We start from the raw sequence: 21095 nt of genomic DNA, 5'->3' as shown, positions 1-21095 counted from the left end.
GCAGACTCAAAGCAATTAGCGTCAATTCCTGGAAGACGTAGAGAAGACGAGAGTGCTTTCTCGGAAATCACATGATTTGCATGCAAACTAGGTCGACAGAAACAATACGATTTTCGAAGAGAAAACAACGTTTCTCAGAAATATAAACGATAGACTAGGTTTCTACTAGTAAGATTATCATTAATTCAGCATTTTTTTTTTTCAGTTGAATCACGTTTCAATCCCACGAAAAAGATTCAAGTGAAGTTTGTTGATCAAAAATTTACGCGGCTTCCGTGACGCAGATTTCACCTTTCTTTCAGTTTCTCGTGTCATTTATCAGATTTATAAGTAACACTGATATGAAACGGGTTCAAATGGAGCATACTTGTAAACTACAGCTTGAAAATAATTTGGCTTTCGCAATCATTTATAATAATACGCATGCACGCGATTTGCGATGCTTTTATTAGACTGGTCATTCTTGAATATTGCGAAGTTCTAGTCACGCAACTGACTGGTCATGCGAAGGATATAGGACAATATACTTGTTTAGAAATGCCCAAAACATAACCGACGTAATACTGAGAAGGGCACTTGCTTGAAACAAGAATTTTTTTTCTTATTAGCTGAACGTCTCCAAACTAGTCCATAGTACAAATAACTAGACCTTGAATAATTTGCACGCCGAGACAAATCTTGAATAATGAACAGTCTTCGAATGACTGAGCAGCAGGACATGGGGATTATTATTGTTACGGAGAATACTGCGTTCAATTGATCACGAGTTCTGCAAGAAACCATCAACCTCCATCTAACTATGACATTGAACCTAACCCTGAGTTGCAGAGAAGTCTTTTGACAACGCAAGACGACGTACTGGTAAAGTTACGGGACCTCTTTCTGTAAGATGCTCGTGCCAGACGTTACATCAGAACTGAATGCACGGCTGCCACTACGGCGGAAGGGCTGGTTTATGGCTGCTGGTTGTTTTTTACCAGTTTGCAAGCGCGCACGATGGGCTTGAACGGAATCGAACAGAGTGAATCACTTTCAGGTCTTATTTTAAAAGTACACTGTAAATTTTATTCCAATAACAGTCAGCTATGACGTCAGTGCTCTAAGCAAATTCCTACTTATCCCCAGTATCATTTTGATCTGAAGACAACACAACTTTTCAATAAATGTTGTGGATGAAAGCATCTATACCTACACAACTAAAACGATAGATAGTTCGGCCTGCAAGTATCGGAAAGGGCAAATTTATTAAGTCATATATAAAGGAGGTTTTAGATTTAACCAACACAATGTAATCCTGGCAATCCTATATGACGCATGGCTTAACCCTGTACTGTTATTTCTTAAATTCCTCGATCCTGTTAGTTTTGTCATGGTTAAATCATAGTCTCCAATTCAATTCAGTTCAAGTCTAAAATTGAACTCGACCATTTTGTCGACGACCCGCAATTTGTGATGCGTCCATATTGTATACTAAAAGAAAGAAGAATAAATTTAGAGAACATTACACTTATTTGTTAGCGTAACAACTCTTACAAAGCGTGTAGAATTTACACAAGCTGATAGGAACAAATGTGGCGTGGTAATTTTTATATTCATACTACAAAAAAAGTGCCCAGTCCTTCCCGTCCTTCGGTTACTATGCTGGCTCACTAAATCCATCGTCAGTATTTTTCCCCGCCTTGGAAAAGAAATTCCTCAACCAATTTTCCACGTCTTTTTCGTTGGTTTTCCTCCATTGTATGTTTATTTTGACTGATTCAATTGAGAGGCTAACACTCCATGGCGTGGGTCCATCTTTATTCACGCTGTTCACAAAATTAACGAGCTGCAAGAACGAAACAAAATGTTGGGTTATTTCCCTTATTAACAACTGGCGTTAAGTTGAAGTTAACGCGCGCTCCCATTGGCTGATATATGGCCAAGTGGCAATGGCTAAATCTAATTGTTAAGCAATTGTCGCCCGCTGTCCCTCTAACCGCAAGTTACTTTGACTTCTCCTTGACATATAACTTTACTCTAAACTCCAGACCAAGATTGCTCGAAAGGTGGATATCGCTATCCACCGGATAAATCAGCGTGGTTTGTTTTGTCAACACTTATCCGCTGGACAGCCATAGCGATTTATCCAATGATCTAGTTTTCAATAATGCCAATTATATTATTAGCGCGACGACTGTAGAGATCTAACCCCATTCCTGGTGAAGCAAGCCAACGTGATACCTTATTTTTTGTTTAAGATTCACATCGGTTTTAAACGTTAACGCTTCAATATCACTTGGTGCAGATAAAGGAACAACAGAAAGGTTCATTCATAATGTTCATGTTTACCGGATTATCCCAGATAGAACATTCGCACATTACAAATCCCGTCCATTGCAATTCCTTGCTTACTTTTATTGTCAAGTTTTTCCTTCAGACAAAAGTGATATTAATTGGGCTTAATTAATTTTTTTTTTTTTTCACCTGTTGTAGCTCAAATTCTGTAGAGAATCTTCTGGACACATAAGAAATAAGGCGACGTAAAGCGTTGTAAGGACCACCATATCTGATAATAATGATAAAGAAAATCTATATTACTATAATGGGAAATGTATCAACATTTCTTGCACGGGAAACTGGCTGAAGGTAAAAAGGAGAACTTTGATTGGTCCCGTCCTCGGAGACTCAGGGGCAGTTATTGGGGCGGGGAAAACTCTAAACTGGCGAGAATATAAATATGGGCGAAGAAAAGTCTCTCGTTCTTGACTTTTCTTCGCCCGAATTTTGTTTTCTCGCTCGTTAAACTTTAGACTTTTACCCGTCCCCACTAACTGCTCCTGGGTCTCCAAGACCGGATGGATTGGTCAAAGTGGTTTGAATTTTGCAATGCAGCCGAGACAGCTAAAAAACGGTTTGTTGTCAGATAGAAATCTCTTGTCGTTTGGCGTATCAATTTCACGAAAGATATCTGAAAAACAAGAATAAATACTTAATTCTGGCGCAAGTGTCTGGCGAGAGTGGATAGCAGTGTGTATTGATCAGTATATATACTTTAAAATGACCCAATTTTAATAATGTATTATTGAACCCGAGCTTGTCCAGTCCGTGATAGAGAATAATTACATTATCATTCAGCATGTATGAGGCAATTTTGGAGCAATTCTGCCCGAAATTGCCTCTCAGCCACGTTGGATTACATTGTGATGAAAATGAGAAAAATTAACCGTGAAAAGAGCCATTCTCCAAAACAGAACTCACACTAAATCAATATAAACATTCGTACAAATCATCTCAACCATTGCACTGAACATTTATTCATGGCTGATTAAGGCAAACCATCCGAGAGAATAAACCCATAGCATTTACCACCCTTAAAGATTTGTTATTGTTTGCACGCCTATTTTATCGATACATGGTCAATATATTGCATGTAGGTGTAGTACTCACACTTTTGATATTTTTTCCCATTTTAACTGAAAGAAATTCCACGCCACGTTTGCTCCGAGCTCATTAGTGTCAGTAATGTAATGCATGACATAAGAAAGGTAGCTAGGCCCGATTTTTGAAGGATCCAAGGCGTATTCCAAGTACCTGTAATTAAAAAAATTAACATTAAGTGAAAGGGAAATAGAAAAAATATATATAAAAAATAGAGCAAGGTCGTTTGAAAAAATGTAACACGGACCATGGCATTTTTCTACAATGCAAGGTCGCAAAATTGAAATTCTGAGCGCTTTGGTGTTTAAGCACGCTTTTCCCCCGATCAAAAGTGCTTATGCTTTTTTGGAGCCAATTTACGATAATCTTGCCGACTCTTCTTGGTATTTATATAGCTTGTGTCTGTAGCTAATATAACACATTCTCTGATTCAGTTTGCTGTGCGCGATTTGTTAGAAACGTTATCGTTCCAGGACACCTAAGCACGCTTTTCAGCCAATCAAAATCAATGTTTCCGTCCTGACATTGTAAACATCGCTTGGAATACGCGTCATACAGCGGGTTTTCATGGTATGTCAGTTAAATTACGTTATTTCTGATATTTACTATGTTGTGTTGTGTTTTTATCTGTAATGTCATGGTCAAGTCATGTTACCTAATTGGCTGCTGACTTCAGTGTTACAAAAAACCCCTTGCTCCGGATCAAAATGAAAACGTGAGCTGCTACTTATCAAGCAAGATTGAGGTTTTTGGGGCGCAAAATCCCGCTGTTGGGCGCTTTAAATTCAATCTGTCGCTAATTTCTCGCAGTCTATTGATAAACCCTCGACTGTAAAACACTCATCTTCTCCCTATTAATTAGGCTTGTATATGCACAAAAAATGAGACCGGAATTGGCCAGAGATCTAAAGAGATCAGCTGGTTTGCTCAAGAAAACTGTCAATCAATATCACACGCAAAGTGACCGCCTCTTGCCTTTCTATGATCCACGGTTCCTGAGACCCTGCCATAGCTTGGAGAAGTATAAGCTTATCTGATACAACATCAGTACTCTTAAATTGATTGTAGGCAAAGTCCCACTCCTTCTCACCACCTGTTACTATTCCAAAATGATAAACCGACGACTTTAGATCTGGTGGTACTCTGCAACAGAGAAAACATACAGGTTATGTTTTTTTAGTAACCACGTTAGAGCGGTTTTTATTTGAGTGTCGAAAGAAATTTGCATTTGTTTCAGTTTTGCATTGCCACGCTTAGCGATTTGGCTTAAAAAACTCGCGCCACTCTGTCATCCAATCAGAAGTAAAACCAAATGAAGTGGCCAATCACGAAGGACACAGACCATCCTATGAACCAATCAAATCCCGACGTAAATACTTGTAGCTGACGCGAAGCGCAGGAAAACGTGCGAGCGAGTTAGGAACACTTCACGGATCTACAAGTGTTCTTATGATCACGTGCTTTCCTGCCGACATCTATAATCAGTTAGATTAGTTCTACTTACGACTTATTCTCTTCCATCCACTGTCGAAACATTTGTGTCATATTTCCCAGACATGACTGAACACCAGCCGCACAATTAGCGTCAATTAAAAGAGTTCTTTGAAATCTGAAAAGACGCATACAAAGGTTTGTACAACTTCCAAGTCACGTAATCGATAATTAATTGAAGTTATTGAAACAAACATAGTGTATATTGCTTTTTTTTCGCATATCGTCCTAGGTTTAATAACATTTTCGATGTAATAGTTACATTCGAACTCTCCATTGATAATGTTCCGATTGTACAAGTTTCCTTTGTGAAATCGCTTGGAGTATATATCAATGAAAATCCAACGTGGCATTCCCACATTGATAAACTGTGTAAAAAGATCGCTTCTGCAATCGGAGCCATAAAGCGAGTTAAGCCATTTGTGCCTCAGTCTACCCTGCTCTGCATATACAATTCACTAGTTCAACCTCACTTTGATTTCTGCAACCTGGTCTGGGGTAACTGTGGCAAAACATTATCTAACAAGTTACAAAAAGTACAAAACCGCGCTGCACGAGTAATAAGTTGTGGTAACAAAATTTGGTAACGTGAAATGCATCAAATTATGCTTGGCTGAGGGACTCGGTTAACAAACTTGTTGTTCCCTTTCCGCGGAGAATTAACTACATGAAAAATAGTTTTAGTTACGGCGGCGCAACCCTTTGGAACAGCTTACCCTGTAACATTAGAGAGTTTGGTTCATTAAATCAATTTAAAAGCTTTCTCCATCATAATTTTTAAACACACGGCATTCAAGGAAATCAGGTTTATAAGTAGAATACTGTTGTAAGTTAAAATAATATTGGGATTAGGATCTTAGACATTTTATTGGAATTTATTGTACCTGATGAATTTTTTTTACCGTGTATAAATAATGATTAAAGATCAAAGATTAAAGACTAAGTGAAAAAATAATAGACGAGCGAAACAACAAGACCACATACTTTTCCAAAAGGGTTCCTTGGTCTTTCAACCCAAGTTTGTCGTATTGAGGTTTTGTTAAATATGCCACGTATCTCTGGTAAAAGAATATAATGAAAGCAGTACATAAACCTTCATGTTGCAATCAAGACAGTGTTTCAGGGAAAAAATTACAAGAATGGATTGGGTGGCTAGTCACCCCTCTTTTAGAGAAGCAAAAAATTGGAAAAAAAAATTAAAACGATTGTGTATATTATCATGACAGAAATAAAGGCAAACACTTTGCACAGGTTCGTCACTGCAAAAACAAATAAATTTTTTTCTCACTTAAATAGTTTTGGCATTGCTTGTATTTCTGGTGTAACAGTTTTCAATTAGGTTCCAATTCTCAAATTGAAGCATTTTTGGGGCGTGCCCCATTGATTCTGCAATCCCAAGGTACTAGCCACCCTCCCCCCTCCCCCACACACACCTCTCCTTGAACAATCCTGTATACGCCCCTGTGTTTATATTGCACGCATGCAATTTCATTTACTACTACTAAAATACTAATAATACATCAGCTTCGAAACACGGGGAGTCCTAACTGTAACGATCTTTGGATATCTGATGTTTATTAGCATAGATTTTTAGGATTTCATTTCTCCGTTTCTCCTAGTTTTAAATTCCACTAAGAAGACATATCAAACAATCAGAGCTTGACCCCATTTCCAAACATCTCGAAGTTTCGTGAAAAACTCCTGTGCGCGTTGATTTTTCAACTCTTTTCTTGGTGTTGCGAAATGTGGTCAAACACGGTCACCCGTGTTTGATATATCACGTACACACTCCCCTTTAATACTGAGAAATCAAATTACTCCTGTGATATTTCACCGCTGAACACCAATCGAAAGCGTTACACATCTGGTAGATATCTGACACCTATTATTACCTGTACATATTTGTAAGTTGGTCTTGTGGAAGGAAGAATTTCCAGTATTTTTGAAAATTTCCTCATTGCCGATAACATGGGAACATAGTCTTCTTCTTTGGTCAGATAACTTGATATACTCAGCGGTTTCGTGTGATTCAGTAGGTTGGCTCTAAAAGGCGAATATGTATTTTCATATTTATTCGAAGGAACAATGTCAATTCATTCTATTAGCCTTGTACTTTATGCTCAATGAAGACAGAAAAAACCTGAATGTAGCCATTAATTGTTACAGATTGTTTAGCTAAGAGCCTGTCGAGCCTAATCTTTGAAACAGGTTTTCCTTTAGAAATAAAAACAAATTAGTTTTTTACTCCATAAGGCGAGTATATTCTGTGGAAGTCGGTAATTTCAAATAGACTGAACATTCGACTGGAAAATTCTGCATAAATAATGAAATTAGCAAACTAGAAAGAGGGATTCATAAATATTATGACTAAAAATAAAATAAAAAATATACTGGGTAATGTAGAAGTACGATCAGCGTCCATTTATAATGTTAGCAGTATGTCATAGGAAATATTGCGTGGAATTAATACCTTGCCAAGTTAAAGGAGTCATCTATGAGCCCAGCGCGGTCTGTGGCGTTAAAAACCTGCAAAAAGAGTTTCATTAATGCAATATCCATGCCAGGCCTTAATTATTTTGACATTTTTTTCGGTAGGGGTAAAAATATGATAGAGTGAATAATCACCTGAGCGACAACTGTTCAACTAAGTGGTGCGTTATCTGACTGACTGGCTGACTAGCTGACTGACTGGCTGACTAGCTGACTGACTGGCTGACTGACTCACTGACTTACTGACTGACCGACAGAGAGATAGGCACACTGATTGCCTGACCGACTGACCAGTATAGTGGAGTAGTACAGAATATCGTTATTAAGCTTTGCTCTCCAGAGAGAGGTACTAACACGAACAACTGTAATGGTAAAAAAGGCTTCTTAACACAAAAGTCATTATACAAATTACTAAATCATTAATGGCTTACATTTGTGGTCACGATATCCTTTCTTTTTTGGGACATTACATGAACGCCGTACTTACTAATCATTTCACAAGGTTTATCATTTAGAGAATGATTGAAAAATAGATTCCTGATCTTGTAGTTTCAGGTAAAACTGCCATCATATCACTGCTACTCATCAATGTCACAGCTTTTTCACCTTGTGGTAATACTGCAGCTGCTCGACCAAGGCGTCCCAGTTCTTCTCCTCATAATTAACTCGGTAGAACCCAGTCTGTCCCACGTTTCCTTTAATCCATCCATTTCCATCCCAGTTTAATTGAACTGTATGAAAAACATGAGAACAACATCGCTGGATAGGTATTGGTTGATAGACAACAATTCAGTATAATGCATACACTAAATATCTTCGCCATTCATGTTTAGTCAGCAGGGCCAGTCTTATTTTAATTAAATTATTGGCCATTACGGGCTCGAGATTGTTATGAAGCGGTAGTAGAATTTTAAATAAATTTCTTTCAAATTGCAATTTCCAACTATTTCTCTACATTTTGAGAAGTTTTAACTTGTTGTTTGAAACTTGCAACTGTCAATTGTCATCGGTTCAATGAAAAATGTTGAGGTTTGAAAAGTCACATAGCGGTCAACTTTCTTCCTTAGTCAATTCTTGGGGAGCTGAATAATCCAGTAATATCTCTAAATCTTTCCCGAAACATTGGAGAAGCGAGAAAATGTTGCCATTATGTGGACGACCTCCAGGAACTGCACAATAATGGCTAATAGTCTACGATAGCTCAGCAAATCAGATTGCAGCATTTGCAGAATTCTACTAATTATTGTATAGTGACTAGGAGCTTTTTATAAAACGATAAAGAAAAATTGATAACATACACGTGAACAATCTTTATTTGAAAGTAAATTCTAAACACATTTATACTGAGGTACGTGATATGTTGGCGGGCCAATAATTGTCTTTGAAAGTTTATAGAAGTTACCACGCAGTACCGAAAAAAAAAAAAAGATGTCAGCATCACTGAAAAGTATCGGGTCTTTTCTAAAAGAGCGTTATGTACGTTATATTGCCCCAATGAAATGCACAATCGTGTACACATCCAAAACTCATATTTTACCTGATTTATCGTCTATTATCAAGGGCGTAGTCTCGCTTGGAGGAATGGCGGACTTCTTATCTCCCTTGTAACAGGTAAATGGAATCACCCACTTGTAACTGTAAAAAAATGCGATGATAAATTGACGTCTAAATTATGTCAAGTTATAATAAGCTACCACAGGCAGTTTGACAGGGAATAAAAATTGAAAAAAAAAAAACGACGAAAAAAGCGATGAAACAAAAAAACTAAATACGTGACTCAGTTCAGTTTTTAAATATCCTTTGAAATTGCTGAAGAATGTTCCGTTACATAAATAAAAAAAATTATCCGGGTCTTGGATTAAAAGGGCACAAGTTAACGTTCAATTTGTGAATCAGTATGTTGAATTAATTTTGAAGTATTCAAGCGTTCAGTTTTTTTTTAAATTTTTACCTGGTTTAATTTCTGCTATTCAGTCTCCAGTTTATCAATTATAATCTCAAGTATTAAACACTAGATAATAAAAAGGAGAGAAACAAGTATAGTCCTATATATGGAGGGCTGCAAACTCGTGTAATAGGTTTTACTCGAGACTCTAAGTTATCTTAAATGTTGTATTTTGTCAAAGTACAATGGACTACAGTCCTGTCTTACTCATATGGGGAGGTTGAATAGTTTGCACTTGGATCTTTGTAATACAGAAAGCGATCTTGAGTTGCTTCATATGTATTTGGTTTACTGGACGCTGCTATGGTAACTACAGGGTATCCCATCTGCAGTGTCAATGTGTTCATTATGTCTCGCACGTTTGTTCGTTTTCCAGCAGCTGTACTAGCCTACGGCAAAGATCAAACCATGCACTGAGCTATTATCATTTTAATTATTCAGTTATCTTTTTTAACATACGCGTCTGATGCAGCTCGGCTTAAAGGAGCTCAGTCACGGTATTTTGAGTCACTTTGGCCACATACAAAATTACCTTTAAATGGTAGGAAACCTGAAAATAACAGTTTAATAAGATAGAAAAACACCAAAGAGATAATGATCAACCATAAAGGAACAAGGATGGCTAAGGATGAAGAAGATTAACACGGATTACAAACGACGAATTTGAAAAATTGAGGCTAAACTTTTCAATATGCACAAACCGTGCCTGAGCTTCGTTATCAAGAGGTTTCAAAAGCAGCAACTGCTTGTTCAGCATCAATACTAGATAAAGAAATTGATTAAACATCTCATTCATGTTATATTTACCAAATAGAAGGTGGTACTCTTTGTTCTCTTTAAGTAAGAGAAAAAATGTACCGTGTTTCTATTTAATAATAGAGTGTTTCTGTCTAAGAACTATCGGCTGATGGCTGCCCCGCGGAAATTTGATCAAATTTCCAAGGGGCAACTATCACACCCACATCAACACTCTGTTGTCTTTATTGTTCACCACTAAATTTTCTTCCGCGGGCCAGGTCAAAAATAATATTGAATTATTTTCAACTTTTTTAAAAGAAAGGCGTGAAATCCAAATGCAAAATTTGAAAAAGAAAACAGACAAATTACGTCTTTCAATTTTTTTTTTCTATAAGCCCGCTTATCCACAGAAAAAAGTTTCACAGACGAGTACTATCCGTCCATCCGGGTATTTTCCGCCTTAACACTATCGCGTCACGTGATCAATTTAAACCAATAAGAATCGGACAAAATTTAGTGGTAAACTATAATGAGTTATAGAAACACGAGTGGAAGTTTGGAAGAACGAGAAATGATATGCTGTGTGTTTCGACAACTTTTCGAATTCTCCCAAACTTCCACGGGTGTTTCTATTGGGCAATTAGATTATGAGCTCGAGATTTCTATAGAACGTGATAGAACGCTAATAGATTTATGCTAATAAACAATTAGATTATGAGCTCGAGATTTCTATCACGTATAGAAATCGAGAGCGAATAATCTAAATGTTTTAGTATAAATCTGCTAGTCGTTCAAAACTTGATCTAAATCCTCCTCACAGACACTTCGAAAACGCCAAGAAGCGGCCGTCATTTTGTTAACAAGGGTACTCTGCTACGCTTCTCACTATCTATCACAGAATAGATAGTGAGTAGCGCAGCCAATCAGAGAACGACATTCGTGATAGAACGCTAGTAGATTTCTACTAATCTGTGATATATAGTGAGTAGCGTAGTAGCGTGCCCTTGTTAACAAAATGACGGCCACTTCTTGGCGTTTTTGAAGTGTCTGTGGAGAGGACTTAGATAAAGTTTTGAACGACTAATAGATTTATACTAAAACAATTAGATTATTCGATTATTTTCAAGACAGGCGGCATGGCCGAGTGGTTTAGGGCGCTGGATTTGAAATATGTAGGTCCCTGGTTCAAATCCTTCACCCTACCGCTATCCGGATTTGTTCTCGGCAGTCCTGAGTTCAACTCCTCGACCGCGTTGTGTAAATACTAACTGGTCAGCCACCAGTTGGCATCCTTAATAATTTGTGTTCTATTTGCAACATTCGTTTGTTTATTTAGAGTGTCAGTCAATTACATTTGACACTTAAATAAAGTTTTTTTTTTACGGTGCACACTCAGCTACAATAGCGTATACAGCAGCTATATTTTAAAAAGGGATTTTCCAAGAGCTAGGTATATTTATTTTACTGAAAAATAGCTCACTTCTTGGTTTGTAGAAATTTTTCCAGGGCTTGATAAAGTAATACCCTTCAAAGCATTAGGTATCGAGGGTCTCGCTGCAAACAATACTAAACTGAGATACTAAAGAAAGACAAAGTAAAGAGCTTGAAGGCAGTTACAGTAAAACACACCTCCGTCATTGCATCCCAAAGATCATTTGTTTCAGCATTACCGTAGGCATGTTTGGTGAGATATCTCTAGAAAGAAATTAATGAACAAACGTTGTTGTCAAATTCAACTGACTATTGCAATGACAGATCTAGACGGGACAACATGGGACAGCCTTCTCGCTTCTGCAAAAAAAATACGCACTCCCTTTTCCATAAAGAAAATGCCCACTTTTGCTCCCACTGTAGTTTCAACCACCACTTTGAGAACTTCCAGGTCCGTAGCTCATGATAGCTACGTTCTACTTTTTTTTACTACCAAAGAAAAAGTCCCAAGTTTAAGCAGTATTACAAAGTTTAAAGATATATATTTCTGAAGCAAAAAAAATGCAACTTGTAATATTTTCATTCCACTTTGAATTTTTTCAAACACAGTTCTTGAATAAATTTCGACGTCGAGTTTTTAGTGCTTTTATGAAGAGAGCATCATATTGGAGCGACCATACTACGTAAAAGAGCCAGACGAAGGGTGCAAGTCAGGTAATTATATATATATATATATATATATATATATATATATATATATACTTTAAGATAAGTCTGAGAACTATGGTCGGTTAAAATGAGGCGGCAACTTATCAACAATGAAGAGCACCCTAATGATAAAGAACATTATGTTATTATTTCCACAACATAATCTTATTCTAAGTTGCTCAAGTCATTGTTCATTTCTTGTGGGTGAAGAGTAAAAGACGCACCTTTAGTCCGTCGCGGAATATGGAGTTCCCCAAAACATAATGAAGCATCAATAGAATTGACGCACCCTGACAATAAAGGATAACTCAAACATTAGTCGCAAGATTTGCTTAACGATTGGAATACTGATGAGACACCTAAAAATACAAATTATTGCGTAGAAATACTGCACAAAGCCTGTAAAACGAGTTACGTTGATGCGGGAGTTCTCATCAATATCAGTGCTAATTTACACGGTAAATTCAAAAGATCTGTTTTGTTCAGTCGCAAAGTGCCAATCCAGAAACTTGATATGTTATAATCTATATCTGTTTTATTTGGGTTATTGTCGTAAATATCAGATATAATTCATGTTGTTTCCTACACTCCGATACACTGTACGTTTACCTTTTTGTATGAAATGGCGTCAAATATCTCTCCGATTCTTTTAGGATCCTCAACAGGAATCCTGACGGCATGAGAGTTTGCTAATCCATCAAGTTCCAAAGAGTCTTGCACTGCTCGAGCGATAAACTGGTCGATCTATAAATAGAAGGAAGTAATTTGTCAGACATGGTAATTAATATAGGGTCTCTTCAGATGAGCCCGGTCAACCGGACTGGCTCGGTTTCCTAGATCTCGCCTCGCCACTCTTTACTTCGTAAAAATTTCGATGTGTTCATATTAGAGGCCGGGCTGGCCCGGTTACCGAGATCTCGGCTTTTGCGACCGAGATCTCGGTGACCGGGATTAGAATTTTCCCATATGAACACTCCAGCCTGGGACGAAACCTTTTCGGCAAAATAGCTTCGCTTTCGGAACATAGCGGCCAAAATGGCATAATTTTTGTCTTGTAAGTATGTCCACTTCAAAAACATGCGAATTAGCTTTATTAGTAAAGATGCAAGAGTCCACAAAGCTACGACAGCCGCGAACGGTACAAGTTTATGTTGCACCATTTTGGTTTTGTTTCTTGGATTTCATCCCGGTCGACCGGGCTGAAATTTCCCATATGAACAGACCACAAAATTCGTCCCGGTAACCGAGCCAGCCCGGTTGTCGGGCTCATATGAAGAGGCCCTAAATCACGCGGTTGAGTGCAGTGCTGACTCAAGAAAATATTTTTGTTTGCTGTTCATGGAAAACAAAAATTGCACTTTTACTTGCATGTTGTTTCATAGAACTGAAAAAAAAATCAGTATAACTGTCCAAGGTTCTCTAGACAGTTCTGATTTTGTACTTCAAGTATACCTAATAATACTGATTTTGGCTTAAAATCCTGTCGACCCACCGTGATATCATTTGATGTTATAACTGAGATCCGCCTGATCGTGTGCTATTTGGGAAGAATTTGACTGACTCGTGATAAGTTATAAGAATCCCGTTATAATGATTTGATTCTTATTCTCACATGCCCGGGTGCATTTTCTAATCATGTACTTACAATTTTCCAGTCAGGATGAATATGGTCTATTCCAATAGCACTGACGTAACTTGCAAAACCCTCATTTAGCCAAAGATCAGTCCACCATTCCATGGTGACGATGTTACCGAACCACTGAAAAATATGAAGTAAAATAAAATAAAATGCAAGTTAGGGAAAATACTATGGTACGACGTTTCAAAAAAAGGTCTGAATGTGAACTAGGTACGACACTGCAATAAGCCAACTCAACTAGTTAAGCTTTATAGTGATTTTGGATGACAAGCTACTGTGTGTATTTTGAATTAATTTGTATATATATTTTACTGACTGCAGTACATATAGACGTTGCCTCGCCTTGTCTTGTCAAGGAGCCAGCTGAAATTGTGTCGTACAGGTTAAAGGCGCACTGTTTTCGGGATGTTGTTGCCCGTCGTTGCACGTGAACAGAGCATGACTGTAGGTGTTGTGATATTGCGCGCCGGTTGGCTTCAGACTGTCTTTTCGTTCTCGCCCATGGGAATGTAAGTTCTAACTTCACACGCTAAGGCATGACCGCATGAATTCGAAGATTGTAAAGCAAAACTTACCTGATGCCCTACTTCGTGTGCGACTAGTTTTGCGATGCCTTCTTTGGACGATGACGACGTTTCTCCTTCCTTCAACAACAATTTTGTTTCGCGATATTTGATGAGACCCCAGTTTTCCATACCTGAAGGTCCAAATGCTGGCAAAGCAATCCCATCTGCAGGAGAGAGTTGTTACGTCAATATCATAAACGTGTTTTACACACAAAGTTATTCAAAAAGCTAAGTTCTATTCTCTTTCCTTCTCAAGGCCGAATAGAAAACATTTCTATTTTAAGTGAAGGAGACAAATAATACAACAAATAGTGAAGGGAACCGCCAGAAGTCGAGTTTCTTCACAAGAATCTGAGACATGCTGAATACAGCTTGGAAGGCAGAAAATAAAAGAACGCTATTTTACCCAACGACATTTATAACAAGGAAAAATAGCTCGAGTAAACTGGTCAGCGTCACTGAAGTGATGTGATATTCACAAGGAGTGGTATACATGGGCCTGATTATCCCAGTGGAAAATAATACAATACAACCTAATTTAACACCTAAAAGAAATACATAAATCTTCTATTTACCTGACTTTGGTAACGGGTAGGTAACACCAAAGAATTCTTCAAAATACGTCATGGTCTCGTTTGACACTAGTAAAGCGTAGTCCACCTGATCAAGAGCTTCCTCTCGAGAGTAAATCCTGATCTACATGTACAGATGGGCAGAAATAGCAGTTATTAGCAGACATAAGTAGTATTCTACTACTTATAGTAAACTATTGCAATGCTGCAATTTCATTGGCTGAGCTATTGAACACCATCAGCCATATGTGCAGAAGCTCATGCAGTGAAGGACATGTACAAAACGACGACGTTTTACCTCTTCCTCCAAAATCTTGGAGGAAGATTTAGAAACGTTATTGGATAATTTAGTACTCAATAAAATTCCCCATCTTGCCATTTTAATACCTCACAACGTTCCAATGAACTGATGAGCTCGCGCACACAACTGCAAGTTTCAAATACCAATTCATTCCTCACACAATGACGCTAAAGTGTTAAGGTATAATAGCGCTAAAAGTCAATGTAATTGTAATGGCCTTGAAGTGCTAGCCATACCTTGTTTTAACTATATAAGCATTTTTTTTTTTTTAATATGTAACGACTTACATACATTTGTTTGTAATAACGGGTGATGGGAAATCACGTTGGAACAATTAGTAGACCAAAAAAGTACTTTGGCCGCGATACTCGTGAAAGAGTAGTGTCATGGAATGTTCAGTCATTTTTTCGGATGTAAAATATAAAAAGTGCCGTCCAAAAAAATAACCAATTAAGTTTTAATAAAACCGAAAATAAACAAAGGTAGCTACGAGTGAGCAAGCCATTAATAAGGACTGCAAACAACAGATTTGAAAAGGACTCAACCGTCGTTGCCGTAACTCGTTTACGTTCCAAACCTGAATTCCATTGTCCGTCTTTGTCTGCTTATACTTGAAGTCACCCACAGCAAACGCTGCTAGATATGTTGACATCTTGACGGTTTTGTCAAAGCGGTCGTATTTCCAGCCATCCTTTACTTCACTCTGGTAGACTGGCATGTTGGACAATGCAATTAGACCCGGATCGTGAACGAGAGTCACATTAAAGGTGGCTTTCATCGCAGGCTCATCGAAACATGGAAATGCCTTGCGCGCCCTCAGCGGCTCAAATTGAGTTGCCGAGAAAAGTCTGCCAAAAGAAGACAATCATTGTAAATGATTAAAGATAAGAGAAGGGACAAAAGACAGTAAATACTGGATGAAACCTGGTCAACTCAATGATAAATTATTAATGACAAATGGGGCCAAGAAACGTTTCTAAACCAGGGAAGCAATAAATAGCCTTGTATCAATCAGTTTTTTTTGTGGGAGTCGTAGTGGCCTCATGGTTAGTACGCACGACTCCGGATCGAGCGGTCCGGGTTGGAGCCCTGGCCGGGGACATTGTGTTGTGTTCTTGGGCAAGACACTTTACTCTCACAGTGCCTCTCTCTATAAATGGGTACCGGCAAATCTAATGCGGGGGGAACCCTGCGATGGACTAGCATCCCATCCAGGGGGAGTAGAAATACTCCTAGTCGCTTCATGCTACTGAAACCGGGATAAGCTCCAGCCTGGTGGGCCACTTGACCCGTACGCACACTTTACTATCAATCAGTCTGACTCGAACAAACAAAAGCAAGATAGTATGCTGTTGTCTTTGAGTACTGTTAGATACTCACGATTCTGTGCCATTCTTGTATTTGAAGGACGCTTTGTACATTCCTCTCATATCATCTACATATGCTCCTGAAAATTCCAGTGTTGTGACATATTGATCCTTTTCCAGTGGCGACTCCATTTCTATGACAAAAAATTGGTTCTTTTCGAACATGAAGTATCGCTTGATCTCCAGGACTCCTATATGAGAAAAGTAACGTGTTGTTTAAATCGCAGGACCGGTATGTTCAAAGCAGTATTAAGATGATCCAGGGTTACATTAAACAGGAAACAAAAAATACATAAAATAAATAACTTAATGAATTAATTAATTAATAATTCGTATTGTGGCTGAATTGAACACTATATACTAGAAGCCTCAGTGTCTTAATCTTATAATATATGCTATGTGAAGCTGACGTGATTCCATGAGTATATTATGATATCTAGCTGACCTGTGTAAGCTCTTGATATTACATGTGTCCTTTTACGATTGCAAACTTTAAGCTGGTAATTAAATCATGCTACTTTTTGTATTTATTTTGAAGCTGCGTTGTTGTTTGTTGTTATAGCAGCCCGCGGGGGTTTTTTCAGTTTCCCTCCCGAATAGTTATCTTATTTTTGTCACAATTAATATTGTAAATGATTTTAAACATGGGTAAATAAACAATCAATTTTTTATCTTTCTATTCCATAGTCTGTACCAGTAACAGATACATCGGAAACGAAAGTACTTCATTTGGCTTCACTGTAACCATTTATTAATTTCATATAATCACTTTATTGTAACACACCATAAATAAACAGGTAATCATAAATAAATGTAATGCAACATCAAGGTCTTCATATATTTTAATATTAACTATATTACTTAAAATGCTGTAATGTATATTATGACGATAAATCTGAAAAAAGAAGAAAATTGTGGATGAATAGTATATTTCCGTAATTCCTGTACAATACTTAGCCGAGTGATGGTCTCACCCTAATATCTAACTTTATTGATAACTGTAAATAACAATCCAATAAGTTTGTATTTGTTGGATGTAAATCATTATGAGATTTCCACTCACCTCCTGAAACTTTCCGGACTTCAACTTTGGTAATATTCATGTCAACAGCATGAAGTAGAACATAGGGCGTGGGACTCAACACATCGACCCAGGTAGCCACAGCTCCTTTAAAATGAGGCTTGTTTAAGTCGATGTGTAAAGTGAGGTCATAGTGGTATGGTTTGACATCTCTGGGAAGGCGAATTTTCCACCAAGGTTCTGGACCGGGTGTAGTAGGACCAAAAGATGTCGGACCAACTTCTTCTTTTTCTCCTTTTTCAATTGGAGCTAAATATAAAATTATGGATTCATCGGTAGATTAACAAATTATTGTGAAAAGATTAGCACAAAACCAATAAACTGGTGATAGCTTATTAATAGTCAGAAAAAAAAAGAAAACAAGGAAGAGAGTTTGAAAAGCATCGGAACAGTAGTGGTAACCGTGCATTGCAAACCGCTACGCATTTGACTGATTAATTTGCGCGTCACAAGATTATAAGAAAGAAACCAAGAAAGGTTAAGCGCTTTGGAGAAGTGCCTTCAGTCAACTACCAAATGTTGTTTATGTTGTGATAGATAAAGAAAAATTACAGTAGAATCCTGATTTCTCGAACCCTCATTTTTTCGAACCTCCTGATAACTGGAACCAAAAGTCGTTACCCTCTCCTCAGTCGAACACTGTAATTTTACCCCCGATTTCTCGAACTATCCGATTTCTCGAACCAATTAATTTAATTTTCGTTTCCCTTGGAGGTTCGAAAACTCGGGATTCCACTGTAACTGCAAAAAGTTTGCTTTTAATCGCTCATTCACCATCAATTTTCAATTGGACGATCGTTACAGGAAAATTAGATCGGAAAGATGAGCAAGTAAGAAGATAAAAAGGCAAATGAACTGAAGAGTAAGAAAACCCAGGGAGAAAAGAAATTTGTTTACGCATATAAACGCAGAATTGTAACTTTATTGGGAAATGCATTAAGCCTGATTTGAACTTTTACTGTAACACTAGGCAGTGAAAGGGCTCACTAAGTTCAAAGAATCCTTACTTCTAAATGGAGCGATGGAAAGGAAAAGCAAACTCAAACACCGAACAAAGCGTAGTTCTCGCCTGATTTCAGGGTCACTCGAAATTTAAGAAATGTTAAACGGACGTTTATGAAGTACTGGTTTTTGCGTCCCTATGAAACACTACCGTTTATAAATATTTGTCTTCATGAAATTCTAATTGTTTTAATATGTTATCACCGATGTCAGTTAAACAAAGAGCTGTATGCATAAAAAATGTATGGGGTTATACGGAAATCTTGCCACTTCGGCTGCTGAATACACTTGTTCTTTACTATATTTTTTGGCCATTTTTTCAAACATGTGCCGATAACCAGTTGTCTTTGCAGGGCTTACTGTTTTAACAAGCGACAACTCCGAGCTCTTTGTAAATAAAATTATGCAAATAGTGTGGGTTGTTTATTTAAGCTTATAATTGTGGAATTCACTGTCTGACTCCACTAAATTTGCATAAAAATTAACTCTGCTTTAAGTCCACGAAATTTGATGTCCTTCATTGCTAACTGCAAAAAGGCTTCTGCGTCGACAGAAAAAAAAAAACAAACAAACAAACCAAAACCCGAAACCTTCTTCTGATTGAAAAGCCTGTTCAATGAATATAATAGCTAGCATACCATTGACAATTTATGAATATCTACGCCCGATAACTTTGATAGCAATTATTATTCACATCGGCATATGATTAAATACCGAACAGTGGAACTCTGCTCAAACTCGTCACTAGTTGAAAACCCGTGGTTTGAGTGACAGTGTACACTTACGTGAAAATCCGGCCTTACCTTAATCAGGCTGATTGCCAGTCGCTCAACTCCTCAAGATTTACCATGAGAATAACATTTCAACACAATGATAAACTAATACAAAGTCAATATTTCTTACGTGTTATTTGTCGCCTGTCCTTCGCTCGTTCGTGACCTAGTACTGCTGCCAGGACAATTATTATAATTAGCAGAATCAAGAGCAAAACAGCAAGAACTATCAGCTTAGTTTTGTTCAAGAACAACCCAGGAAACGCGTGAAATGCCGCCAGTTTTCCCGAAGGCTGCACCTTTGGTTCGCCGTCCACCTCGAGCTGTTTAAGAGGGATCTCGGCTTCACTGTGACAGTCTGCCATCACTTTATGTCTTTGAAGGAAGTTGGTAGTAGAATAAAGGTTGCTTGATAATTATTTGATGACACTAAAATCAGATTCTAGATATTTCATGAACTGTCTGTTCATAACCTGCTGTCGAAGTGCTCAAAACAATTGCCACCGATATTCATGTCACGCTAGCTTTGTTATTGAAAATGTGGAGCACCTGCAGATTCGCCACGAAATCGAGGCTGAGCCTGGATAATGCTCATAATCCGATTACCTCAAAGCCAAAAACATCCAATTTTTTGTAGCGTTTTCAAATAGTAGCATTTATAATATATAGAAAAGTTAATTGTAAATTGGCTTAAATAGCATACAACTGAATAACCAGATGGTTGATAGGGTGACTGAGTAAACAATCCAAAGAGAGGAACATTTCATTCTTCAGCGTCTGTTGTGTACTTAGGCTCTAGCACGTGACGGTGAACATTAGGGGGTGTGTACCTGTGGAAACTCGTACCTGTACCATTCCAGTCCAGTTTATCAGTGATGGCGAGTTTCTATAATACGTTTACATGACAGGATACCTTTCCTTCAGCGGCCCACGTGACGCCACTGATTGGCGAACAACACGGCCAGGTACAAGTGCTATCTTCTCTATGCTGAAACCAGTGGACCCTGTTCATTATTTGCTTGATACAGAGGTTCTAACCCTTAAGATGGAAAAAGGGATAAATATTTATCACCATAGGCGTTATAACGAGTGGCAAAAGGGCGAACTTCTAGGGGAGTCCGGCCGCCGTGAAATTTTGTCAATAGGGAGTTTGAGAAATCAGGACGCGACGCCGACGACAACCTCTATTAAAAAATGATATTATATTTTACCTCCGAATCTCGCAATACTCTAGAGTCATTTTCCTTTGTTTCTTAGTGTCAAAACCATCACGAAATTGGATGTCGGGCGGGGCGAAACATTTGAAATGTAAATTAAAAAATTAGCCGTCGAGGTTCACGTTCTCTGGACAACGCAGAATTTGGTCATTTCACGTTGTTGTTTTGTAGAGGACGGCAAAGAAATGTACCAAGAATTATAAAGGACGTGCACAACCATTGTTCTGCTGATTAAACCTTTTGTTTAGCGACTTTCTCGTTGCCGTTGCCGTTGCCGTTGTGGTTTTCTTAAACTTCCTAATAATCCATTTCCTACATTTTGGTCCGGTGACATCACAGATCGCAAAAATATTAAAG

General features: G+C 37.9%; 1 protein-coding gene across 1 annotated transcript; it reads right to left on the bottom strand.

The window, feature by feature from the left end:
• Window positions 1–1039: 1039 nt before the first annotated feature.
• On the bottom strand, window positions 1040–20077 carry LOC110057216 (glutamyl aminopeptidase-like). The gene is made up of 21 exons (XM_020763800.2): window positions 19652–20077; window positions 17729–17995; window positions 16679–16856; window positions 15876–16146; window positions 15001–15121; window positions 14435–14589; window positions 13866–13979; window positions 12830–12964; window positions 12445–12510; window positions 11711–11776; window positions 9551–9732; window positions 8936–9033; window positions 8005–8129; window positions 7379–7434; window positions 6801–6951; window positions 5893–5966; window positions 4922–5026; window positions 4393–4560; window positions 3427–3570; window positions 2464–2545; window positions 1040–1825 (listed from the first exon to the last, which is right to left on the bottom strand). Exons 1-21 carry the CDS (start codon window positions 19884–19886, stop codon window positions 1637–1639), a joined length of 2982 nt encoding a protein of 993 aa, XP_020619459.2. The 5' UTR covers window positions 19887–20077; the 3' UTR covers window positions 1040–1636.
• Window positions 20078–21095: the final 1018 nt, after the last annotated feature.

Source organism: Orbicella faveolata, unplaced genomic scaffold, assembly GCF_042242905.1.
Source record: "Orbicella faveolata isolate gen_17 unplaced genomic scaffold, um_ofav_v1 contig_1, whole genome shotgun sequence".
In the NCBI taxonomy this organism is placed as follows: domain Eukaryota; kingdom Metazoa; phylum Cnidaria; class Anthozoa; order Scleractinia; family Merulinidae; genus Orbicella; species Orbicella faveolata.
The sequence above is the reverse complement of the archived record's forward strand: the minus strand, read 5'-3'. Positions and strand labels throughout refer to the sequence as shown.